The 27,400-nt window shown below is 42.0% G+C and overlaps 2 protein-coding genes across 2 annotated transcripts in view; one reads left to right on the forward strand and one right to left on the reverse strand.

The window, feature by feature from the left end:
- Window positions 1–207: 207 nt before the first annotated feature.
- On the reverse strand, window positions 208–1,901 carry LOC133498012 (transcription termination factor 1, mitochondrial). The gene is made up of 2 exons (XM_061814358.1): window positions 1,707–1,901; window positions 208–1,404 (listed from the first exon to the last, which is right to left on the reverse strand). Exon 2 carries the CDS (start codon window positions 1,364–1,366, stop codon window positions 212–214), a length of 1,155 nt encoding a protein of 384 aa, XP_061670342.1. The 5' UTR covers window positions 1,367–1,404; window positions 1,707–1,901; the 3' UTR covers window positions 208–211.
- Window positions 1,902–4,561: 2,660 nt separating this feature from the next.
- Window positions 4,562–27,400, forward strand: part of akap9 (A kinase (PRKA) anchor protein 9) — a 56,237-nt gene continuing 33,398 nt past the window's right edge. The window contains 15 exon segments of the mRNA XM_061814028.1: window positions 4,562–4,796; window positions 8,070–8,261; window positions 9,179–9,223; window positions 10,202–10,264; window positions 11,023–11,166; window positions 11,527–11,682; window positions 12,631–12,828; window positions 13,696–16,230; window positions 18,120–18,173; window positions 20,574–20,688; window positions 21,023–21,221; window positions 21,614–21,665; window positions 22,131–22,430; window positions 23,606–23,863; window positions 26,955–27,028. Of these exon segments, the coding sequence (XP_061670012.1) occupies window positions 4,749–4,796; window positions 8,070–8,261; window positions 9,179–9,223; window positions 10,202–10,264; window positions 11,023–11,166; window positions 11,527–11,682; window positions 12,631–12,828; window positions 13,696–16,230; window positions 18,120–18,173; window positions 20,574–20,688; window positions 21,023–21,221; window positions 21,614–21,665; window positions 22,131–22,430; window positions 23,606–23,863; window positions 26,955–27,028 (4,433 nt within the window). The 5' untranslated portion in view covers window positions 4,562–4,748.

Below are 27,400 nucleotides of genomic sequence, written 5' to 3' on the forward strand. Positions count from 1 at the left end.
GGTAATTTGAGCACAAATTTCATATTTCAAAAGTGTGTATCAAACTGGTAAGCCCTTGCATGAATCGGTACCCAAAAAGTAGCTGTCACTTTCAGAAAAAGTCAGCGACTCATTTTGACTCCCTCATAGAAAATAAAAGTACTTTGCTGCCATCTTGTGGCATCTGTAGTTATACGATCTGGAAGCCACTTTACATCGACAACAAACACATTTATTCATCGGGGGAAGTGACTAGTTTCTCTATCTTGGCGGCAAATCGCTTCTGACTCAAGTCCAGGATGCCGATGCCGTTCGCCTCGAAGTTATAGCCGATCTCGTGAAGCTCCTGTAATCTTGCAGCAACGTTCTGCGTGCTGTAGTCCAACACCTTGGGCTTCCCCAGTATCTGCTTCATTGTGATTCCTCCGTTGAGGAGACAGTCCAGTTTAGTGCTCAGGGTGGTCGCCCCGATGTAGAGAACCATCGGATAGCTGACGATCAACTTTTTGACGTCCTCTTCGCAACAGCCCAACACGAGAAACCTCTCCTGAACGTTGGCCATGTTATTTTTCAGGTATTCGTTGGAGAGGTCCAGGATTTTTGCACCGGACCCCTGAAGCAAGACCAGGAGCTCGGCGTCGCTCAGTTTCATAGCCGCTTGCAGATTATCAATGTTGGTCTTGACTCTCTTTGTGCTTCGGATAAGGACGTAGAGGTTTTTGGATATGATTGCTTTGGCGAACTCCTTTGGAGCGGTCCCGCCGAGCTTGATGCAGACGTCCTCCAGGAACTCCACCATCTGCTTGTTGAGCTCCAGGCTGTTGGAGAAGATGCGCGGCGCAGCTGCAAGCAGCCGGTGGAGGTCCTTGTTGCTCAGCCTGAGTGAAGACAGGTAAGCTAAGTTCTTCTCCAATTTGCAGTTGTCGCTGGAGCGGAAGAAGGACTCGGGCGAGCGGTCCAGGATGCTCACAACCTCCTCGTCAGTCTCGAAGACGTTCCTCCACAGTTGCCAGCGGTGCTCCAGATTCTCCAGGGAGCGTGTGATGGCGCGCGGGTAACGGGATATGATGCTAGCCACGGTGTGTTGGCTGGCACCTTTGCTCTGCAGGAACTTAGCCACGCCCTGCTCGTTGGTGAAGACCCTACGGAGAACACCTGGCTGACGTTGGCGAGCCATCTTCACATCCACTCCTAACAGATTCAAGTTCTCCAGCAGAGACTCATTCTCAGTGTTTACGGATGCTTTGGGCTCATTCTCGTTGGGGGCCACATTGTTAAGTCTCCTGAGAGGGAAGACTGTCGCCGATTGTACTGTGGCACACTTAAAGGTTTTATGGAGAAAGAATAATCTGTGGAGGCTGACAATTGCTCTGAACGCAGATGCCATTTTTCATCAGTGTGATATCCTTGTAAGCATCATCAGAACTGCAAAAAGCATAATCACACTTAACATCAAGAAATGTAGGAAAAAAATATCTGAAGTTCAGATATGATCACTGTTTTCTTTGAGGTTAAGGAAATACTGCTCCGACATTTTAAGGTAAGATATTTGGTTACACCCAAGATATAAATATAGATACACTTATTTATTTATTTTTACAAGATAAGGCAAGTTAATGCAGTATCACACAAAAAAATAAGCCATGCTGCAATTTTGAGGTCAAAATTACAACGACAAAACGACAAACAGTATTTTAAAGATATATATTAGTTAAAACGAGACGTACCTCACGCGGTAGGAGAGATTAACATTTTGAATCGAAACTGTTGCACCTTTCTTCTTCGTTCCTTCTCCTTCTTCTTCGTCGATTTTTCCTTCTTCTTCTTCTTCCTCTTCTTCGCCGATCAGTTACCCGCGATGGAGCTGGCGCCATCTTGTGATTGCATTTAATTATGTAGCACCAGAATCGTCTGTAGTCATTCATTTAATTCATTTATTCCTTCCTTCCTTCATCTTCCGTACCCTTTATCCCCACTAGGGTCGCGGGCAGGGCGTGCTGGAGCCTATCACGATTTGCTTTGGATGAGAAGCAGGGTACACCCTGAACTGAACCAATCACAGGCCACGGCACATTTAAATTGAAATTACAATCGCATTCCACGTGGATTTTACGTTGAAACAACGTCTACGTCCAACGTCGAAAATGCGTTGGAGCTCACAGCCTGGACGAACGGATTGATAGTTTAGACAGATTAATTACCATAAAAATTTGTAAATCACAATGAACGATTGCTGACGATTTGAAAACTAGGAATGGCAGCAACACGTGCAGTGCATCATGGGAATATTTTCAGACAGTAACTTGACACATCACGTTAGTTGCGTCATCCACGAGGAATCAACGTTAAAAATGTATTGTCATTCCACTGTGGAATTTACGTTGAATTTAGGTTGTCCGACGTCACGACCTCACACAAGGTTAATTCAACGTTGCATCCACGTCTTGTGCCTGCTGGGTTGACACTGATGAGGCCCTCCACTCATGAATATTTGAACCGATTCCCTGGCTATTCATTATGCAAAACAACTTTCACCCCTGCGCTGTGTAAGACTCAAGTGAGGATGATTTTAAACATGAATAAAAAAGTATCCCTTTGTATGATTGTCATGATCAGATGCACTTTGATTAACATAGCGCCATGTGGCTATTATGACGATCTTTCTGCATTTATCCACTTTTATTCTCCAGAATAAGCGCTTCAAAGTGGCAGATTAATTACCGAATAGCACAATATTGCTACAATCAGTTTTATTTGGTTATTTTCTTCACTGCCTCACCTTAGAGCTGTATAATCAGATCACACAATGTTCTCATTTCCTTTATGCATTCCACTCCTGATCCAATTGTTCAGTTTTGCTGCTGAGAGATTACTCCCTTTGTGAATGAATAATTTAGAATGCGGCCTAAAGTTTCAAAATGCCTCACGGTTTCCCATGCCGCCGCACAAACACTAACCGCTCTCACAGGTGGCATTAAGTTTGACATGTCTACAAGAAAATGGGTGGAATTCAAGATCTGCCAGACGATAAGTTGCTCCGCGACCGACAACCGGAGACACAGATCGCCCTCATCGTCCTCATCTGCTGCTGCAGGTACGTTGCAGTGGAACAGAATGTTCCCTTCATGACCATTTTCTAAAAAAGCTCTCCTAGTTCTCCTTCAGCTGGAGTAGGGGGATTGGAACATTTTCTTCAAAAAACAAAAAAGCAGCCCCCTCGAACTGCGACAGCTCTGTCTGTTACCATAGAAACAGCAGCAGTCATTTTTGGGAGGGAGAACAATGAGTACTTATGACTTTCATAAGTGAATTGAGATGGAAGGACAAACACGCATAGATCACAAAATAGATGCTTGTTGTGTTTTGTCATCTTTCATTCCTGACACAATTAACTAGCATTGGGGTAAAAACAGTCCCATGATGGCCGTACTACAAAATATATGGTAAAATATGATGCACCGATCAAACAGATTGTTTCACTGTGAGCATTTGTTGGTTAAATCTCACATGTTTGGGAATTTTCATAAAAGCTGCTGTGTGGTTTTAGTCGTAGAATTGCAGGGTGGCCCGAAACAAATACATTCGCAGGCCATATACGGCACATGGGGTGTAGGGTCCCCCCCCCCAAAAAAAAAAAAAAAAAAAATACAACACACCAAACAAAACAATTGAAATGAAAAAAAGTAAATCAAATAAATAAATTAAAATAGAACATGCTTTTCTACCAACAAATGGCTCTTGTTCAACAATTTGAGAAAATGTGTAAATTTTATTAAGTGTTGGACGCAAGAAACCTGTGGACTCATCACCAATCCTTTAATTTCAGTGTTTGTGGTATGTTTTTTTTTATCCCCCTTTAGTAAGTGACTGAGCAAGTGCATCTAAAGATAGCATAACTTTTATTTTTGCAGTAATTACAACAATAAAGCATTAATATTGCTAATTACCACACCATAATTCATGCTAATACAATGAAAAGTAGACGATCCTTTCTTGTCTGAGCTGCAGTCCTCGACTTTAGACACAGTTCAGGCCATCCACATCATTTCTCCTGCCCCGCTAAAATCATGTTTCATGGCAAAATCTGGACCAAAGTTACAACTGGTACCAGAACCATAAAAGCTTGTAAACAGTTGCAATTAAAAAACAACAACTGTTTATTATACGTAGTTTTCTTATTTGATAGTCATTTTTATTTTATATTTATTTGTTATTTTTATTTATTTATTTATACTCATTCGATACGTTCGAGCTCAAACGCTCGTCTGTGAAGGAAGCCTCACAATTGGGAATTCCGACAGCCAATCAGGCTACAGCAATGAGTAAAGAAGGCGCGGTTATAAATCACTTTCGAATGAAGATGCCGACGTATAAGTACTTCCGGGTGGTAGCTCGCCAAATGCACCACGAGTGAACAAACTACCTGACCAAAGTAGAAAATTGAGAAAACACGCTAAATGGATTGAATCCGTCTTCACTCCGTTGTCGTTTAAATGTGTGACAAATAAACTATAAAAATGTTTTGTCCATGAGAGCAACACCGGTGGTAAGCAGGAGGCGTGGCTACGGGCCACCTATCAGGCGTCATCACGGGTGGGTGTCATGTTTACGTGGAAAAAAACATGGCCGCCAACTGCTAGCAAGAAGGCAACCCTGAAAGAATGCGAGTGGCGGCTGAGGGGAAGCCGGCGAGGCCCTCACACACTTGATCATTGACGCGGTTACGCGATTTATGACTTCCTCTCTGTCTTGTTGTAGCCACGGTGACTATGGAAGACGAGGAGCGGCAAAAAAAGCTCGAGACCGGCAAAGCAAAGGTAAAATTTCTGCTGTGGTGTTTCTCTAATAACGTCGTGGAGAACTTTTGGTTGAAATGTAAAGGCCCTTTGGGGATCTGGCAACTGTTCCGCACCGACCCTGACACCCCCCTTTGCAGCTGTCAGTCCAGACGTGTGCCCCGGCGGCTTTGACAGGGGATTAGCCGCGTCGCTACTTTCTCAATATATAGTGCAACCTTAATATCATGCTGCATGAGAAACTTCATTGTTTGTATAAGATTGGAGTGCTTCAAGAGAGTGCGTTATCCGTCAGTAAATAAAAGCTTTTCGATGCCTCCCCTGATGTGAGGTCGGCAGTCAGGTGGAACAGGATTTACAGGACACATACCCCCCTCATGACAAACTTGTACTAATTTTTCTGTGTCATTTAGCACTCTTGCAAATTAGGTCCCTAATACTTCCTGAAAACCCATTGTCCTGTGGCTGGTTGTATGTAAATTCCAATATACTGTATGTTACTTCCTGCGATTAGGTCTAAAAAGTGAGGATAGATTTTCAATGCGGACAAATTGAAGTGCAATGCTGCCCCCATGGAGTATGGCAGAAAAGTTCTAAGACTGGTGTCACAAAGGATACATTTCAAACTCACACTACAAATTGTCCCCTTCGATGTCAGCATGTCAGCAAAGAGATCCTGAGGTGTTTCTATTGTGGAATGTGTAAGAAGAAATGGGAGTTGTGACAGGACACCTTGTGGTTTTTACCATGACAACGCGCCTTCTCAGAACACCCTAAGCGTCTGACACTTCTTGGCGAAGAGGAACATCCCTGATGGATCAGCACTCAGCTGACTTGGCTCTGCAAATCCCCCCCCCCCCCCATTCCTTTTTTTCCCCTGAACTCAATGGGGTCATCAATAGGCAATAGTTTTCAAGACGTGAATGATAACAAAATAGCTGTGACAACAGATTTATGGAGGATTCCCAATGAATTTGTCCAGGAATGCATTTGGGCCTTGCAGGGAATGCTGGGAAAGTGTGTTAGACTGCAGGGAGATTGCTTTAAAGGGGAAAACATATAGTTTGTAGTTGTGACACGAGAATTTTCTGCCCCACCTTGTCATCATGCTAGGTCACGTTATGCCGCTTGCTGCTAAGGAAATCAGGATAGTTGTGAAAAATATGCTAAAATGCAAGCAGGAATTAAAATAGTGCATCTTTACTGCGAGGACTAAAATATATCATGATATATCGCTGGGTTTGCTTTTTCGACGACAATTGTGTTCATATATGCCAACAAATTGTAGAGCCTCATGAGAAGATTTTCATCTGGGTCATTTTCATATTGATTTTCTTTCACTATGCACCATGCTCACATAGCACTTCCTGCTCTCAGTCTACTGTGTTTTTACCACCACAATCCGGTTTTGGAATATGAGTATAAATGTGTCCAAACAGCTTATGTTGAAACACCTACGTGGTTAGCGCCAGCCCAGATGGAGATGCTCCTCCACAGACTCCACACTCCATATGCCCCCCACCCTCAGCACCGGCTCTGCCAAGTAGGGCAGTTGACAATACTAAGCAGCTCACTAAAAGCCAAACATTTCCTGGACTACACATTAGCCCTCTTGTCGATTTAGAATCCATATCAAACAATCTTTAGCTGTAACCTAAGCTAGCAGGGTTAGCTTCGTGTCCCACCTGTGTGTCCACCTGTTGGTCATACATAATATATGTCTGTTCATTATCCACTCTGTCAATAGCACAATTCCCCTGAAAGAAAAATATTTATCAATAAACACGTGGTTGACCTGTGCAGTGTCACGAGATGGAATAAAAGAACTACGTCAAATACATTTCAAGGTTGATGCAGTAATACTATATTCCGTCTTTAGTGGTAGTATCAGAGAAGAACCTCTTTACAAAGCCAGTAAAAGATGGCATTTTCTGGCCTTTCCCCCCATGTGATTGCTGTCTTTACATTTAAATTTAAATAACACAGACATAGAACAGGGGAGTATGTAGTCAAGAGGGTAAATTTTCCCCTTCAGATGTAATATCAGAACCTGTGGAAACTTTCAATTTATTGAAGCAAACATTTTCACACCTGTTTTTGTCTCAAACAATCCAGCTAGACTGTCGTCCCTTCTACTCATTATGTAAAAGCTGGAATTATCTTGCCTTTTTTCCCCACTGAAATGGAATCGGGGGACAAAGATGAACCCACAATTTTCCACCTTCAAAGGTAGTTTCAGAGCTGGAGTTCCTTGTAGATGATCAAAAAAGATGGCAATTTCTAATTAGCATGTCACTGTTCTGTATAAAAAGCAACGTGGATTCAGGTCAATGGGCAATTTTCCACTGTCAGAGGTAGCATCGGAACTGATACAGTAGTCCCTTTTTCAATGCCTACAAACAGAAACATTTAATTTTTTTTTTTGCCCTGTTTGGCGGCTGGTAAAGAGTTGGCCTCACAGTTCTGAGGACCCGGGTTCAATCCCAGCTCTCCCTATGTGGAATTTGCATGTTCTCCCCGTGCCTATGTGGGTTTTCTCCGGGAACTCCGGTTTCCTCCCCCATCCCAAAAACATGCAACATTAATTGGAGACACTAAATTGCCCCGAGGTGTGATTGTGAGTGCCCCCCCCCCCATTTTGCAGCTGTTGCCACAATAAGAGGGACAAAATTAACCTGGCAATTCTTCAAGTTGAAAATCCTTTTGCTGTGGGCATTCTGTTCATCTCTGGTATTGCAATTGTTTTGGGGTCTCCATGTGAAAATCTCTATTCCAATGTGTACGTTTTGGCAGAAATGGTGGCTTTCACCCAGATCTGGCTGCAGCATGCTGTAGATTAGGTGTACCTCAGTTCAAGTGATCTAATTCAGTTAATTAGATGTCTTAGTTGCTCCACATGTAGGCTCAACATTAAATGTGTCTGCCAGCAATAGTTGGAATTTCGAAAAATTTCCAATGCTAAATGACCAATGAGAGGTTATGAATTAAGCAAAAAAAATTCGCGCCCAGTTGAAAAGAGGAGCAAGATTGTTGCCCAAGTTTCACTGGCAGTTTAAACTGATCGTTAACATGGTTTGAAGTGTAATCCTTTAGTCGGGATTAGCACCTGCTGGCAGAGCAAAAGGCATGACTTGCATGTTATATGGATGCTCCGAACACAGACGATGACATGTTTCGCTTGACTTTTCCTAAACTGTGCCGACAACAAGTAAACTGATTTATTTTTGAGAGGATAAACCAGGAAAACATTGACCTGTTTTTGAAACATCTCTTTTTATTTCTTCTTTACCACAGCTGGCTGAGTACCGTCAACGGAAAGCTCAGGCAGATTCACAGAGGAAGAAGAAGAAGAAAAAGAAGCCAGAGGAGGACTCGCAGGGAAGTGTGGAGCCAGATCGTTCGGCACCATCCGCCGCTGAGCTGAGTTCCTCCAAGATGCTACCCAGTGGGGAAACGCTGAAGCACGACCAGACATACCCCATCGAGGTACATTTTAATCGATTTTTAGGTCCCGGGCACCAGGGTTTCCAAGAAAGTTAGAAATAAATGGCTCCTGACACAGGATCACATATCAATATAGTTGGGTGGAGCTGTCTAACATGAAAAAGTGTCAAGGACCCGAGCCCTAAATTGAACAGGAACTTGGCCATTAGGCTCTGATGCAGCCTTTTCCTCTGATCACAAGATCCACGAAAATAGTGGAAATTGAAAAGGAAGTTGGGTGTTTTGATCTAAAGCAGTCATTTCAGGCAAATTATAAAATTTTACAATCATTACAAGGATTTTTAAAATCAGCCTGACACTCGTTTCACGACGCAAACATAACGCAACCACTAATAATTCTGCTATCCATTTGAGTGGCAAACTCCAGTTGTCTGCTGGTTGAAAATACCTTCATCACACATTCTGAAATTCCTTTCAAATATTGATGGATTTCCTTTTTCATGCTGCCTCTAGTGTTCATTTCAGACTGTGGAGGACACAACTTGTAAATGGACAATGAAGGCGAATGTTTCAAAAGCCAGAAAACTCACATGCTGTTCTTGTGTTGGCAGATAACTTGCTTCTAGCAACTTCCAGCAAAAATGGTCACATCATGCTTTCCACAGCAAAGAATCTCACTTATCAACGTTATTTTCGGTGGTTATTACTCGCTTTGTCCCAGAACCCCTTATGTAATTGATGCTGGGGAAAGCAATGGGGTTGCCATGGAAACAGACAGTCTTCGGACTCCTGCGACCTTGCAGTACTTTTGAAGCACAACCTGAGGCCCATATTCAAATTTCAATATTCTCCTTTTTGTATTGCAGGATTGGCTCATTATCATCAAACTTTCCTAATATGTCTGTGCAATCATGTAAAGTAAATACATTTGGAAAAAATGTAAACATCTTGTGTTACAGCCCGAGAGTGAAGTGTCGACGACGGCAGATGATTATTCCTCTGAGGTAAGGTGATGTTAGCGAGTAGATGAATGGCCGTCATAAACAATGATCTGTTGCCTTTCAAATGATCTATTAATTACTATATGTTATTTACAAAATCTAGCAGCTAATATTAAGGATGTCTTAAGCGGGGTAAACTCATCGCAATTTTAGAAATTCTCAAAACTCTACACATGATGATAAAATGTGGTGTACTTGAGATGACCAACAGAGCACACCGCAAGCGTAACCTTACTTCTCGCCAATTGTAAGTCTGTCACAGTTCCAAGTGAACATAAGGCTTTGTGATTGTAGATATTGGACAGGTTTAACATTTACAATTGTTGGTGTGTTTTCTAAACAGATTAGGGAGGGAAAAAAAAAGCACACTTAACCCCCCGCATACACACACACGAAAGGGCTCAGCTTTGTCTTTTAGAGATATTCAATAATAATAATAATCAATCAATCATCTTGATCGCAAGGAATGGAAAATCCTCAAATTTAGCCTGACTGCTGGTGTGTGTCTACTCTGCTTTAGAGCAGTGCCTCCCAAAACTTACTGAACTAAGACACATAATATATTACAAAAAAAACCTCGCAGCAAACAACCAAACAAAAATGTCACAAAAAATGGATACATTGTTTAAATATGTACATTCTGTGATCTAATGGAAGAGCATTTAATTGTTCTCTTCATATCACTAAAAGTCTGTGGAATAGATAGTTGATCAAAGTTACATTATATGAAGCCAATCATTTTTGGAGCATTAAGTGAAATTGGATAATTTTCTCAGGTAAATTTGATAGTCTTTCATGACACACTGATAAGGAATCACTGCTTAAGATAATTTTTTTTCCTGGTATTGCAGCAACTCAGAGATGGACTTACTAATATTTTTATCCTATTTTCATAATTAGGCATCCAAATGTCCACAAATGTAATCAGCCCTCACATCAGCGATTCTTTTGCTGTTTGCCTGACATGTTGTGAATTAGCAGGTCAACGGCTGCCGTGAGATGATGGCCAATCTCATGACGTCCTCCTCCGGGGATTTTATTTGGGTACGGTAATCCGATCAGGCAGCTCTGCTCGCGGGCCCTGATGGCTGGAAACTGCCTCCCGCAGCTGACTATCCATTCGCTTAACATATTAAGATCCCCCAACCCACCCCTTCGCCCCGCTACTATGACTCTGTACTAATGTTTGTACTCTTCTACACACAAAGAAATTGTGCTTTGGTGTTGGTTACAAGTGTCAAGGTCACAGTGACCGCATGACATGACTTAGAATGATTTATTTTGCTTGGCTAATGGAGGTGCTGATCAATACAGCTGATTTAGGGGGTTTGATTTGGACTAATGTAAGAATCTTGTTAAGGTGTCATAGATGAGTATGCCCAGGGTATTGGAACCTCGCCCTGCCATAGACAAGGAACAACCGTGATCAAATCGATTTAATAATATTAAAAAAAAAAAAAAAAAAAAAAAAAAGCACTTGAAGGGTTCATGGACTTGGATGTATGGCGAATACTCTTCTTAACTTCCACTAACATTCAAACTTCATTCACAGAGACTGTTTGTCCCTCAATATCTGCTTCTGTTTTGGTTAGTAACAGTTGAAATGGTTAACTCTTGACATATGTGCAGTTTGACCTGAATTTCCAAAACTAATACCGCATATTCTCTCATCTATGACGCTTTCAGCTTTTAAAGCCTACTGCCGCAGGACTTGATTGTTTACTAACTGGCCCCTCTGTCTTATTCTCTTACACCTTGAAGAAAAGTGCATTTACTCTACAAGCTTTTACTTATTTGCTCAGGATGAGACAGAACAAGAGGCGACGAAGGAAGGTAGGATGCAGGATGTCAAGGACGCACTTGCAGCAAAGACCCAAGCAGTGGAGGAGCTAAGTCAAGAGCTTGAGGAAATACGGGCCATATTTGGAGCAGAAGGTGTGCACAAGGTAAAAATGAAATATCACTGCTGTAGATGATGATGAGATTCCGATGAGAAACCTTTCCAAGGACTGCTTCATATTCCAGGGCCAATTAAACATAACTACCATATGCATTTCTAAATGTTATAGGAATAATTTGTTTCAACCTAAATTAATCTTGACCTTTTTCATAGAAAAGAACAAAATTCAATTGAATCAAAATCAAATTAATCATTAAGCCATTGTCCTTAGCTGATGTGCACTGGTTCCACTGTCAATGGCTGCTAACAAAGCAGGGGTAGTTTAAAAACACACAGTCATTGATGCGTGCCCCCAGTGGGTTTTCCACGTATTTGGTGTCACTTATTCATTCCATCTTTCTTCCAGCTGCAGGACTTTGAGGCGGCGCTGAAGCAAAGGGATGGCATCATCACTCAGCTCACCACTAATCTCCAGCAAGCTCGCGAGGAGAAAGACGAGATCATGAAGGAATTCCTGGCGCTGACTGAGCAGAGCCAAAAACTGCAGCTTCAGTTCCAACAGGTGGAAGGCATCTTTTTTTTTTTTTTAATATACCCAATTTAAACGACTTTACAGGTGTCTTAATTTCGTGTCTGTGAAATGCTTTCGCCATTCCCCAACGATCAAAAACTACAGTACATATTACACCGGACCCAGTTTGGAAGTATTTGTGTGAATGTGCCACATCCACGCAGTGTAGTGTATTAAATTCTGTCTTACAGCGTAAAAATGCTTTATTGTTTTTTTCCTGGGAATTTATCCTCAGCTATTTTCTGGTAAAAGTCACACAATCTGTTTTTGTTCCGAAAATGCCCCAGATCCCACAAGATGGCACCAAAACCTATACAGGAAAGTAGTACAGTAGTTTATGTTAACAAAGTATGTTGAAGCGATATAGCTACTCGTTTTTCAGCTTTACATGTCTGCAATTGGCTACATTTAACATGGTTTGTAGAATTAGTCTTTTCCCGCCGGTGGATTTTTCAAAATCCAATTATCTGTAGCGCATTTATTTTCAAGCTGCGTTTAAATTATATTGAACTATTTTGGGGTCGTAGTTCCTGTTATATTTATGCTCAAAATCATTATTCTAAAAAATGTTCAACATGTTTTTCTTGCTATTTGCTTTTGGGATAAATCCCAATTTTGATGTATTTATAAAATAGGTAATAGCTGAAAGTGGTTCTGGAACTTCACCCAGCCCATCAAATAATGTCATTTGCAGAGAAACCTGTTGTGGGAAACTACCCCAACAGTGAGGGGGCAGCACAGAACACTTCTTATAGACACGTTTTCAGAAATGGGCAGAGAGCAAATGATTTCATGGTTATTTTCCCACTTAGTGGGTGGGTAGACAGGCCAGAGACCCAACTGTTTGTACACAAGCCATTGAAAAGAATTTTTTTCAAAATATGTCCCGTATAACAGATTTCAGTTTTTTTGTAATTTTTTTCCCCCCATCTTTTACAGCTGCAGGCCGGTGAGACCCTACGGAACACGAGCCACAGCAGCACGGCAGCTGACCTTCTTCAAGCCAGGCAGCAGCTGGCGCAGTACCAGATCCAGCTGGAAGAGTCCAACATTGAAGCCGGAAAAAAACGGGAGAAGTGTGACAGGCAGCTTGAGCAAATCGCTCAGCTCCAGCTCAAAATCAGTGACATGGAATTGGTAAGTGACAGGTTGTGTCTATTCCTATTAAAGTTCTTACCGGTACTGTATCCCTTCGTATGGTGGCTTTATTTTTTAAATTGTTGTACAAAAATACCTTATGTTCATAGTGATGAAACATCAAAAGCTCACCAAAATTGAAAGAGCCAGCATTAAAGCACATCATGATGTAGTTATTATGACAGGTGGAACACATTTGTTAACCACATTATGTCATTTGATAGCGGCGTTTAACTATTAAACTATTTGAGTTCCTCTGGGATGACAGGCTGTGGCCACCCCTAACGGGACAAGCAACAAGAAAGTAGTTATGTATATTATGGAAGTGGCAAGAGTTGAAGACTAGAAGGAAGAAAAAAAGTTGCATAGCTCATGGAACGTGAATATAGCACTGTGGAGTGGCCAGATAATAGCATCTACTGCAACGCTGATCATTTTTGAAGACAGTCTCTTTGTATAATCATCTTTACTACTGCTCAGTGAACTTTTTTACAACACACATGCTTTTCATAGACTTTTTATGTGCTGCTGTTTTAAGTGAGGGATAAAGTTCAAAGTGACTCAACAGTTAACTTTGTAATGTCAATGTGTGAAGAATAACATGTTGTGAAGTTGTTGCATTTTTTTTTCCCTGATTGTGAGGCTTCCGTTGGAGGGAGCCATTTATTTATTTAACACAACAGCGAGTCCGTAACATTCAGCTTTATCACTGTTTACATGTCATGGTAAGTGCTGCTGTTTTGTTTAGCAGCATAGTCTAAATGGTCTCCACTCTTCACACTGATGACAGTTACTGCCTGTTGAAGAATTATTGATTATTATATTATTAACCGTTGGTGTTCTTGTAATACTTGACTGTTACTGCAGTCAGGGAGAAGATCAGAGGAGTCCTTCTCCCAAAGGCTAAATGAGAAGGATTTTCTTATAGCTGAGAAAGAAAAGGTCATCATGAATCAAGATCAGTTTCTCGCCGAACTGAGAGCGTCTGAAGAGACTCTTGCCACCACGCTGAAGGAGAAGAATCTGCTGCTATCCGAGCAGACAGCGTCTCTGAACCTCTTTCGAGAGGAATTGGCCATTTTGGGACGATCAGCGAATGACATTCAGGCGTCTGATGAGAAGGACCTGATAATAGCAGAGCAGGAGAGAGTCATTTCCGAGAGGGACTGTTCTCTCGGAGGGCTGGAGGAGGAGCTGGAGTCATCACGGCAAAGCCTGCGGAGCCTCCAGCAACGAGTGGCTGTGAAGGAATCAGAGCTTGAAAAATGCCTTGGCGACTTGGTGAACACTAAGCATTATTTAGAAAGCAGTAAAAGCGAAGTGGAAAGTTGTAAATCACACCTGGAGAAGGCACGGGGTGACCTACAAAGCTGTGAAAGTGAGCTCACCACCTCTAGACAAAGAGAACGAACGTCCTCAGATGAGATTAAGCAGCTCATGGGAACAGTGGAGGATCTGCAAAGGCGCTGTCATCGGGACAGCCTGTCAGAGGGTGATGTCATCCAAAGAATGCAGGAGGACACTACGCGGAAGCTCGACCTTCTTAGGGCAGAGCTGGACGAGATGTACGGGCAACAGATTGTCCAAATGAAACAGGAGCTCAACTTGCAGAATGCAGCTCGTATGGAGCAAGCAACGGCGCAGCATCACGCAGAGATAGACAAACATCATGCCGAGGTGGAGTTTCTGAAACAACAAAACTCCACCATCAAGGAGAAACTCACTGTGAAGATTCAGGAGCTTCAAGCAACATTAGCAGTATCCACAAAGGAATTCAACCGAGAAAAGTCGAACCTCCAGTCTGAGCTCCAGAAGCTCCGCTGCGATCTCCGTTCCGCGAAAGACAAAGCCGAGCTGGTGTCCAGTAGTCTCATCTCGCAGGAGAGCCAACAAGACAAGATCCAGGGGCTTCTGGAGACTGCTGATGATCTACGACGCCAGCTGGCTGCCGCTGGGGAGGCGGCACTGGAAGCCGAGGCCCAGCATGAGTCTGAGACGACCAACTTCAAGATCAAGCTCGAGATGCTGGAGCGAGAGAAGGACGCTGTGCTGGACCGCATGGCAGAATCACAGGAGGCGGAGTTGGAGAGATTGCGAACGCAGCTGCTGTTCAGCCATGAGGAGGAGCTTATGCACCTCCGGGAAGAGCTCCGTCGAGAGGGCTTCCTCAATGCCGAGAACCTCCTTAACGAAGCTGCTGTCAAACACCAAAAATCTCTGGATGACCTGCGCCTCACCTATGAAGATCAGATGCATTTGTTACAAAAGGATAAGGTTGGCTTTTCCAACGAGCGAGAGGAGCTCTTGCAACAAATTGTCAACCTGAAGGAAGATCTCAAGCTGGCCTTGCACAGCTCCAAAGCGGACGACCTTGTCCGGCAGCTAGAGGAACTCCAGACAGAGCTGAATGATTTGCGGAAGGGAAGGGAGCAACGAGTCAGGATGGAGAATGAGATCCAAATGTTGCTGAAGAAGAACGAGGTTCTTCAAGAGAAGGACCAAAGCTGGGAGAGAAAATGGAAGGAGCATCATTTTGAAAATGATGCAAAAATGGTTGGAATGGAAAAAGTCGTCTCCCAGCTGAGAGAGGAGATTGAAAAGCAACGGACTACATTCTCCTTTGCTGAGAGAAATTTCGAAGTGAACTACCAGGAACTAAAGGAGGAGTACTCTTGCCTTACCAAGGCTAAGACTCAACTGGAGGAGAGAACCCTGAAGGAGGCGCTGGAGTTCCAGGCCAAAATTGCCAGCCTCCAGTCACACATTGGCGAGCTGGAAGGCGAAAATGTCAAAAGGTATGCTGAGGCTGTGGAAAAAGACTCGTCTGAAGTTGCAGAGAAGTTTAAGGGTATACTGAATGAGAAGGAAAGCCTTACTGGGAAGCTTTCTCAAGTCACGGAGCAACTGGTGTTTGCAGAGAACAAAATGAGTCAGTTGGAAGTTGAGCTGGAGGAAATTAAAAGAAAGAGAGGAGAGGAACATCACTCTCAGATTCTTTCCCTGCAAAGAGAGGTCGAAGCTCTTCAGTCTCTCCCGAAGGTGGCGGAATCTGAGAGAGGCGGCGTCTGTCGGACCGCGACGCCTCACAGGCTCTCCCAGCCCCCTCCAACCCAAGTCCAGTCCTCAAGTGAGCCACGCACCGCAGGACAGGTCTCACTGCAGAAGCCAGTTGCCTCCTCCTCAGGTTCCAACAGGCGCAAGAGGCGTCAGAGGTTGAAGCAGGAGCGCAGAGCGAGTGGCGGCGGCCCCTCCGAAGCTGCCAGGCAAAGGGAGGAGGAGGAGGAGGAAGAGGAAGAAGAAGAAGGCAGAGCTACAAGTGCCGCAGAACGAGAGATGCAGACTGAGAGCCAGGTTCGCAGTGATAAAGCTGATGGCTGCCAGAGAGACGGGACCATCAAACAGGTAAATGTGCATTCACGGCATCAGCCTTTTTCCTCTGCTTTGCTCTCTCAGATTCACTTGCTTGCACGATGATGAAAGGCCTTTCCAGAAATATTCACCACTTAATGGTGCGATGCTGCGTGAAAACACACTTGATGCTCATCTAACAGAGGCACTTGAGTACTGTAACAGCTCTGTAGTTGCTAAAGGACATGTTTTTACACGGAGTTACACAACAGGCTTTGTTTTATTTGTGCGGCTCTTGACGTGCTCGCTACGTTTGCTGTCTGAGGAAAAGATCAAATAGAGCATCCTTGCTTTTTTAGAGTTGTCAATTCTCTATCGATAAACTGCATATCAACAGGAAAACCAGTGAGTAATTGAAGCCCCCTTAAAATTGCTATCATTAATAGTTCAAACTGTTAATACACTGGCAACTATAGATTCCAAAGCAGTTTATAATTTCAAACTCAACTTACAATAATACTCTTCAAAATATATGGCTTACAGGTTTGATTTTGATGGCTGAGTAGTTAGCGCTTCTGCCTCACCGTTCGGTGTTTGGTGGTTTGAAGACAGGCTCCAGCTGGCCTGTGTGGAGTGGGCATGTCACCCCCATGCTTGTTTGGGTTTTTTCTCAGCTACCCATTTTCGTCCCCCATTCCAAAAACAAATTGCATTTCAGAATGTTCCCAGGCGCTCGCTCAAGGTCAGCTGGGTTATATGCGAGTAATTCGGCGATTCTAGTGAGGATAAGCGGAATTGAATATGCATGGATGGATGATTTTGACCAGACGTACCCATTTGCAGTGCAAAGACTTAACTTCCATGAACAACCCAGGCTAAACTTAGCTCCCTGACATAAAAAAAAAAATTGAGATTTATCTCTTCGTGCTTCCTAAAACCGCTTTCCAGACATTTCCAAAAAAATCACAAAACCAAAGAAATGCACTCCCGTGACCTTTGTGAAGATAAGCGGCTTGTAGAATAGAACTCTGGAAATGTGGACATAGCCACCTTTGTTTGTCAGGAATTATTTAAAAAAAAAAATAGCAGCGTGTAGTTTTTAGAAAATTGCCTGCTGTTGAGTTCTGTTTTCACAAACATACTGTAGTTCAAGTAGTTTACAAAAACACAGTCACCGTTACCAACATATTTTGGGCTGCTTTATTTTGTGACTTTTGTAACCTTTTTTTAATTTTTTAAAAAAACAGTCTGCAACTAATTCCTGGTAAGTAACTGACAAGATGAGCAGAATCATTTTCTCCTTGAGTTTTGTGTGACAAATGAATGTTAGTCAGTTGCACTGAACCATGCCAAAAATATGATGGTGATTCTATTCATCGCAAAAGCAGTACGGTATTTATGTATCGCAAACTTTTGAGATGACGTGCTTCCAAGAGGAAAATATGATGGAAAGGTTTCCTTGCCTCACCTGTTCAACTCAATATGAGAAAAGAGTTGAGGGATCAAGTTTACAGAAGTTTTGATCAAAAGGAAATTAGACATAGTCACATTATTACTTCTGGTGAGGTTGATGCAATTAATGGGCGCAATAATTCTTGCTGGAAAGGCACTCAGGAGTCAGGATAATCTTTGAGATATCTGAGAATTGAGCCTGTGCTGACTTTGATTGTAAGGGAGGGACAATGCTCAAATTAGCCTGGATGATCATTTTTGTGTTCTCTTCTGAAGATGCCAGTGCAAAAGCATTTGCAAAGAAAACAGCAGAGTACAGATAAATCAATTCCAATTAAGTCCTCTACAACATAGTTTTAGAAGACATCAGAGTTCAGCAACTTTTTTTATTTATTCCCAGGAAGTGATTCAATGCCTTATTGTTTTACTGTCCATCATGTTGTCTGGTACACACACGTTTTGCTGGTATTAAATTAGCTGTGTCTGTTTAGGTCAGTACATCCATCAGAGCACCCGCAGATGCAATGGAACAGACCGCTAAGCACGTAAGTAAACGTCAATTATTGTACCAACGTCTGTTTTTTATTGTTGTACAGTTCATCTAAGGATAACATGAAAGGGACCTAAAATCTATCACTTACAGGTCTATCTTATTGCATTTGAATATTGCGTAAAACTTAATTCCTTTTAGTTTTCAATTAAAAAAGTAAGACTTTTATATTAGATTTACCACAAAACATAACAGTTCATGATTCTATTTCTGGAAATAAATTTGATAATTACAGTTTATAGCTAACAAAGCCCCACGTCACAGCTGAAGAAATTAAATATTACATATCAATGGCTTTTAACATAGAAAATGGGTACAAATTGGCTGACTGAAAAGTATTGCTTAATGCAGTCCAGGGACATATTTTAAATAATCTCACAGCAATTTAAAGAGTCACATAAAGTATATACATTACTGAAATAATTATCTAATCTCAATGTATTTTAATTAATTTAGGTGAACACAAAAGTAATGCAGGAATTGAAGAAACTCATAATATGCTGCTGTTTGGATGGCAATTGGTGAAAACGTCTAATTTTGCCATCTAGTGGAAGGTCATGAAAATATTCTCTGTGTCACTGTTTTTCACTGGCATCAATAGATGAACAAAAAAAACATGTAAACAATTCTTTGAATAATGAACTGAAATTGGATAAGGGAACACTGAATGGTCTCTCATGACACTGTGTGGCACAATGGTTGTGAATCACTGGTTTAATCAATGTGTATACTGTGATATGAGTCTTTTATTAATTGCATTACTGAAATAAATGAACTTTTCCATAACATTCTAGTTTATTGAGATCCACCTGTATTAGATTGCATTTAAATTTCTGTAATCTGTTGCTTTTCAATGTCAACAGATTAAATACTGTACGGTAAATACCAGGGTAGATGAGTTTGGAGCAAACAATGGAGCATAGGTTAAAAATAGTGCTTCTGTGTCTGTGCAGCGGTAACATCTGGTCGTGCAACAAAGCCGCCATTGAAATTGTCAAACCCAAGCGACATCAAAAGCAACAGAACAACCTCACATAATTGCTCAACCAGGACAATTTAGTACTAATGCATGGTGAGCGGAGACCTCGCTTTTTCTTTACTGCCCGGTAATTGGCTTGTTCCTGCGCTTTGTCATTGAAGTGGGATGAGTTGCATTATGATCACGATTGATTCATCACCAGAAATGAGCAAAATGGCATAATTGAATTACAGGAAACCCACGTTATTCACAGGGGACAGCTGTAAATAACGAAAAAAAAGTGCAATTCACGCACACCCGCCAAGAATATAATTGAGTAGACTGTATTAGTCGTTTAAAGAAGGTGTCGAACGCAATGTCTGGGGGGGGGGGGCGCAGTTTGGCCCGCCATATTATTTTGTGTGGCCCACAAAAGCATCAATGTCTATGGCAGTGTCTATTGCAACAACAGTTCCAAGCATTTATTTTGGATTTACATTGAAAAATAGATGAACAGTATACTCTATTGTGATGAGGAAAATTTGGTCTCCGTTATTTTATGACTTCAATTTATTTAAAAATACAGTAACAAATGCAGTGGCTATTGTGTATTCATATGAAGAGATAGTTTGATGATTTTTATAGTCATCTAAGCTCTCTGAGGGAAACCTTTTTATTTGTCCAGTGACAAAAGTGAGTTTGTAACCCCTGGTATTAACATAACTATACCAATAGCTAATTTATAGATCATTTGATTTCAAAGTAAAAAAAAAATGTAGACTGTCCATAACATCTACAAGCAACGTAGGCTAAACTGATGATAATTTCTATCGAGATATACCACTTTATCATGCTTATTTAACACTAATTATCCATCCAGCCATTATCGGAACCGCTTATCCTTATCAGGGTTGCCGGAGTGCTGAAGCCTATTTCAGGTATCTTCGGCCAGGAGGCGGGTTACATCCTGAACTGGTTGCCAGCCAATCGCAGGGCACATGGAGACAAACAACTATCCGCACTCACAATCACGCTTATGGGCAATTTAGAGTCTCCAATTAATGCATGGTTTTGGGATGTGAGAGGAAACCGGAGTGCCAGAAGAAAACCTACACAGGCACAGTGAGAATGTGCAAACTTCGCACAGGTGGGGCCAGGATTTGAACCCTGGTCCTCAGAACAGTCAGGCAGATCGTTTAACCAGTTGCTCCACTTAACACCAACTACTACTTCCCTAAGAGCCACGGAATAAGCATCTTAGCGCAATTCGGAAAAGTAAAAAAAAATGCAAGGGGATTGTTTCCACAGAAAAAAAAAAAGTGAATCCTTGAATGTTGAAATGTCTTAGCAAGAAAGTCGTGGTTCACTGTAATCATTGCTATTTTGTCCTGTCCGTTGTCATGTTAATTTAACGAAAAAAAAAAATCATGTATTAAGGGCGAGTGCAGCCTTCAGTTGGAGGCGCAGCGCATCAGCCTGACTCACATCCACGCGGCCCAGCTGGAGCTGCTGCAAGAGGAGGCGCATAACCAGAAGGATGCTGGTGACCAAGGTCAGCTAATAGTGTTGTGTAATAATGAGAGCCATTTGCTCTTTTTCTCTCAGTAGAAATATCTTGGCGACACGCAGTGAGCTTGTTTATTGCGAGGGTTCCAAGTATGTTCCGGACCACCCACAATTGGTCAAAATCTGCCATAGACGGAAGCAGAGCTTTTACCCATGCCTGCACACTTTAAACCAATTTAAACTTATCCAAACACACATTTTTAACATATTGTAAATGTATTTCAACCCCCCAGATAAAAATTCCAAGGATAAACTGTACAGAATAATGTACAGCATTGGTAGGTAAACCACAGTACACTTTTGGATTTCACCTCAATCAGATTCGGATGAGGTCCAAAGGCTCAAGGCAGAGGCGTTAGAGTACCAGCGTCAACTGGAAGAGAGTCACCGGCTAGAGGTGGAGAACCTCCGAACTCACTACCAGAAGAGCGTTGCCGAGACGGAGGAACGCTGCGCCGCCGAGCTCGTTATGTTACGACGGCAACTGTGGGAGCTCACAGGATTGCAGGCATATGACAGGTGAAAACTCTGTACCAGTTTTACTTGCACACACACGCACACTACTTTTTAAAAGTTTGAGTGTCACATAGAAATATCCTTGTTTTTAGAAAAGCACTCTCTTTAGCATACTTTTTAAAAACACATTAACAATGTCTGAGTGCACTTTAAAGGATTAGTGTCTATATTTTACTTTTGAGCCTTTTTTGCCTGTTTTACTAAGCAGTGTTAATGCGACTGATTGAAATATACTTGATTTATGGATGCATTAAGTTTAACTTTATGATGCAGTATCTAAATTCAGGCTGAAAATGAGCTGCTTTGCAAATTTCTGCAGGCAAACAGCTGAGGAAGTAAACCAGGCTTATCAATAATTCACATCTAAATTACACATCGTTTTTCATGTTTTCTAGTTGCCCACAGTCCAGCCAAGAGCGCATCGAGGAGCACCCTGAGGAGCTGAAGGTTTGACTGCCTTTGTTTAAATCACTCTTGGCACTTCATTATATCTTTACTCCGGAGCTGATTGGCGCACAGGCGTAAGAGAGCCTTGTAGTCTGAGTGGACGCAAGGGGCGGTAGCAGCCTTGAGGGCAAAATGTGCCCTAAATATCCCCCCTCTACCCCTACACCGCCACCCTCCCTTTTTGCTCTAGAAGCAGCAGGATGAACTGTCCTATATCGAATGATTAAAAGGGTGGCAAGTTACATAATCCGCCTGTATTGCGTGTACTCTGGTGCGAATGGAGTGCGATCCATCCTTTGAGTTTGTCCCTCTCCTCTCATCCTCATCACTTTGAAAGTTCCAGTTACTGTTGGGAATTTATCACAAGACAAGGGAACAACGTGTTGTATTGATTCAAGAGCAGAAGGGTGGGTGCGTTATTTTGCACATTACTACACAAGTCAGAGTTTGTTCTCACTTCTTCAGGACCTTACCGAGGAGCAGCTGTCCCAGTGGGCGTCGGGCTCCCGCTCAGGCTTGAGTGCCAAGCTGCAAGTGCTGAGAAAGGCGCTGTACAACGAGTACGTCCAAGAAGTGGCCGCGCTCGAGGAGCAGCACCGTGTCGAGCTGACCAGGCTGCGGCAGCAACTGGAGAGGGAGACCAAGGGAGAGGGACGGGATAGTAGCAGTGTCGCCGGAGGAGCCACAAGCTCCTCGGAGACCCCCAGTGTTGCCGGGCCGGGCGAGCGGCAAGGGAAGCTGAGTTTGGAGGAGGAGGTCGCTAGGGTATGTGATCATTTCATTACCTCTGCCAAGGAGCGAGGGTTTGTTCCTTTGGATGTCTGCAACTTCTCCAATTAGCTGTGTATGGAAGTACTTCTCAATACATTCTAATGTAGTAGATAAGTTCATTTATTTCAGTAGTCATACATTATATAAGTCTTTTATCACTTCGGAAAATACTTTTCAAAGGGCAAATTCTCATGAAAAATGATTTCCATTTTGTCCTTGCTTATGTAATATTGTAGTTTCTAGAGATGGTGATTTGGGGTAAACTACAATTGTAAAAATTATACATATATGTTAAAAGAGTACCGTGACTTATTTTACTCTTGAGTGTGTATAGTGGATTTCTATGAAGTATCGAACTAAGTTAACCTTTTGACACTATTCAGACTGATTGAGATGTACCTGGATATAGCATGGATGGCAAAGTTTTCTGCTCCTGGAATACTCTGATAATATATTACAGGACTCATGATTAATATAAAATGTCAGTGGGCTGCATTAAAGAACGGAGCGGGCAGTATCTGGCCCCAGCCCATGTTTTGCTCACCACTGATATACAAGTTCAAAAGTTGGAATATTGATCTGATTTCAGATACAATAGTTTAAAATGTTGGTTTAGCAAGGAAACAACATTTATCATAAAGCATTTTCCGTGTTAACGCTCCTGTATCAAAATGGAGTTTTATTCAATTTGAACCAAAATGTGCCATTTATATGCAGTGTCACAAGCTGCGATGTCAAACCTAATCCAGATTTGGCAGCAAGTTTTATTGAATTATATTGCAGCACGAAGGTTATCACCTCACACTTCTGAGATTGGGGATGAGATACTTGGTTTTAGCCTTCCTTTGTGGAGTTTGCATGGTCTCCCCTTGCCTGCGAGTATTTGTTGTAAATTTCTAATTTTCTGACTAAATCAATTAAATTGGTTATATTCTCTCACAGTAGTTGGGAATAAGTGCCTGTAATTAAAACTGTAAACTGCTAAATCAAGCTTTAATCTTTTCTTTTTCGGAACGTGCGCCATCACGTCCTTCTTGTCAGAGAAGTGCCGCACTGTATTTGTTAAAGGGATGGACGTGGTTAAAAGTGCAACACGGTTACTTATATGTTCCGTGTGGGGCAATTCATCCCAAATAAAAAGATTTCTGACATGACCATGTTTTCTTCAGGCCATCGTCCAAATGTCGGTGGAGTACGCGCAGCAGACAGAGTTGGCGCGGATCAACAAGCTCGCCTGCCAGACCAGCACTGCCATGCAGACCCTGTCCCACGCCGAGGAGGCTGTGGAGGAGAACGCGGTTGTCTCGGTGGGCGCCTGGTTGAAGGATGAGAGGGAGCCCCTGGAGAAGGAGCTGCAGGACAGGAAAACTGAGATCTGGAAGCTCCGGGAGAAGCTACGCCGAGCTGAATTGGGAGCAGAGGAGAAGGTGGGTGTCACTTATGTTTTATCTCATACATTAAATGATCAAATGCACACATGATACTTGGAGTGACCACCAGACCAAAATGGCAGAGAAAATATATATCCTTAAATAATAATGATCTCATTTAACATTCATCATGTTTTGACACCATCCTGTTGCGTCTTCTCCTATCTCATAAAGTGGCATAATGACATTAAATGGCATTCTGATTCTGAAAAATCTCATAGGAAGTATACATCCTTACTAATTAGTACCATCATAGTTTACTGGCTTGAAGGGGTTGATGTGGAGCCCTCTATTTTGTATACAATCATCTTAGACTTTCAAACTGAATGAGAATGTGCTATTTAAACACCTCGATTAGAATTAACAGGAATCCAAATGGACTGTCATTTTGTTTCACAGCAGTGCAATTTTGTTTTTACCGAACTGATCATAAGTAAATTTTCATCTTGTAACCCATCAGTCGGAATGGTGCTAGGCTAAGCTCTGTCTGTGCATGCTCTGACTTGACGTAACTGGGGAGTGATGTCATTGTTTATGCATGTAAATATGGCAGCTTCCAACCAGAGCTTGTATGTACTTATTTTTAACTAGTTGTAACTTTTTATCAAGCTTTTGTCTTTAGCCGTGTAAAAACAATTCTCAGTACTGTACTAAATACAGCTAACCTCCATCCTGACAACTCACGTGACGTTTACGTCGAGGTACATGTCACGCTAGTATTTCGATTAAATGAAGTGCGTGTATAGAAAGGAATGACAAAAAATGTGCATGTAAACCCTGCTATAGATAGATGAACACAAATACTGTATTTTGTACTAAAGAAATGATTTGTTTCCCGGGGCACAGCTAGTTATGTCACAACACACGATTGTGCTGCTTGTAAGGGGCTGGGAATCATTGACTTAATACATCAGTGGTTCAGTGAGGCACATTGTCGCTCTCAAATGGTGTTTTTAATCGTCGAGAGGGCTTATACCTTCATGACTATCTGTCTCTAATGCTCAAGTGTTGATTTCCTCACATCAAATTGTTCCTCAAGTACTCCTCAAGCTGCAAAGATCTAGTTCGTGAGTGTACAAAGCGTCACTTGAGGATTTTCTTGCCTGATTACCTTTTTGCTGTTTGACAGAAGAGAGGCTGTATGTATATCCCTCTTAAGCAGCAGTCACATACCTTTTTGAAACAAACACCTACTTCTTGGTTACTGATTAATATGAAGGGCTACTCTTGTCAGACACACTTCTCTAGTCGCAAATGTGCTCAAATGAACTTTAAGCTTGTTAGTCTTAATAATAAATTATAGCTGTGAATACACCGATTGATTGATTGTCATACAAAATCAATGACGATATAAAAAGGTTGGAAACAGAATATCTGTAGCCAAGACTTTAGTTCAATAAAACTCCGCAAGCCTTTACATTTTCAAATGATCCCTACCTGTGACCTATTTTTAGAACAGCCCTCGGGCTACTTAAAGTTGAAGCCAGAAGTTTACATACACTGTGCAGAAATACATGTTTCATCTTTTGTCCCACTGTCTGAAGTCAATTAGGCTAAAGCGCTCGTGTTTCAGGTCGGTCAGGATTACCCAAATTGTTTAATTTTGTTCGGAGAGAGATAATTTCATTCAGGTCAAAAGTTTCCATCCATTTCCTTCATATCGAGTAGTGTGATAGATACTTTATATAAGGTATAAAATGAACACACACACACGCTTACTGACCATGACTATATTAGGGCATGTTTTGTCCTCTCATACCATGTAATCTAACCACCCACCAAATGTTAATAAAAAGAGTTGTTAAGGGGCAGGCACCTCAGAGGAGCTGGAAGAGATAAGCGTGTACTTGGGCTGCTCTCTCTTTGCTAAGATAACTGGCTCAAATTTTGATTCTTCCTTCTGTCTTGTTCCTGATGTAAGTGCATTGGTTTAAGATAACTCTGACAAGTAGCATTTCCTTTGACCTGCATGATTTTGGCCGAAGGTTTTAAGTAACCTCGCTCAAGCTTCTGACAGTACTCTTCTGGTATCCTGGCCCATTCCTCCTCACAGAATTGGTGTAACTGAGCCAGGTTTGTTGGTTGCCTTGCTCACACACGCCTTTTCATATCTCTCATTTTCGATGGGATTCACATCAGGGCTTTGCGGTGGCCACTCTAAGACATTGACTTTGTTATCCACAAGCCACTTTTTAACTATTTTGGCATTATGCTATAATCTATCAGGAGCTTCCAAAGTCATGACCAGATCTGGGCTTCCCTATGCTCGTTAAAAACATAGTATTTTTGTGTATGTACACTTTTGACCTCGAAGAAAAATATATAACATTCTCTTTAAAAAAGATTCTCCCATTATTGTGACATTTGACAAAATTAAATAATTTTAGCGATCCCTACTGACCCCAAACAGGAGAGGTCTGATTTGACTTCAGACGTTGAGACAAAAAATGCACAATGTAGGTAAACGTCTGGCTGCAACTGTATGTGGTAACCTCGTGTTCATGGGCTGCATGTCGATGACGCCTGGTCTACAGTAATCCCTCGCTATTTGCTGATTATCAAGACTGAGCTCTGTTGCAAAAAGTGAAAAACTGAGAAATTAACACCCCTCCCAAAATATTTCAAATGCCTACATTGATCATTTTAAAAGGGTTAGTATCATATCAAGATCATTTTGTGACATTTCACTTGAAAATGAATGGCCTTCCCCCTCTCTCTCCACAAGGTCAGCTGGGAGAGGCCCCAACACTCCCCCAAGCCTAATGACGTCAAGCACTATAGAAAATAGATGGATGAGATGCACAGTTGGCTCCACTTGGCAGCATCTGCATTACTGCCATCTGTCCGTTTGGTGGTGCTGCTGTGCCTCTTTTCCCCAGCTTCATCCCAGCTGCACCTGTTGCCATGGCAGCACAAAGAAACTAGTGTCTCTCCGTGCTCCTAGCATGTCCAAGTGCGCCTGTGTTTGTGTCATAAGGGTCGTTGTTTTACGTGGTCACGTTATTTGAATTCGTGTGGCCGATACTGCCACTCTTGTGGCTTGGCGATGACAGGCCTGCTTTCTGTTTTCTCCTTTTTTCCCGTGCAGCCATTGCAGACGAAAGAAGATGGTGAAGAAGTTGAGGAAGACGGCGCTGTCTCCATTGACAAGGACAACGAAAGGTGATGTCCATTTCACTTTTAATGTAATGATTCACTAGCGCAGTGCTTATCAAACTGACATTCACAAGTCATAGTTTGGGCCACAAAATAATTTCCAATACATTATGTTGTATCATTTAAAAAAGTGCATACTTTTATACAGAGATAAACATGATGAGTCAAGTTCTTCTGTCTACCTTTGCTTTGAATCAATGAAAAGATCTCTGATTGTGACCTAATTATCAAATAAATCTAACATTCCCGCATAAGTATGATTTATTTTTTCATACATATTTTTACAAGAGAAAAGTTGTATTTTTTGGGTGGAGAAAAGCTGTATTTTTTTAAAATAATTAGTTCATCTTCTAATTAAGTGTTGAAAATTACTTCTTA

The sequence above is a fragment of the Syngnathoides biaculeatus genome, chromosome 1 (assembly GCF_019802595.1).
Source record: "Syngnathoides biaculeatus isolate LvHL_M chromosome 1, ASM1980259v1, whole genome shotgun sequence".
Taxonomy (NCBI): Eukaryota; Metazoa; Chordata; class Actinopteri; order Syngnathiformes; family Syngnathidae; genus Syngnathoides; species Syngnathoides biaculeatus.

Excerpts from the sequence above, each read along its gene's own strand:
- LOC133498012 (XM_061814358.1), bottom strand. The coding sequence starts at position 1,366 with ATGGCATCTGCGTTCAGAGCAATTGTCAGCCTCCACAGATTATTCTTT.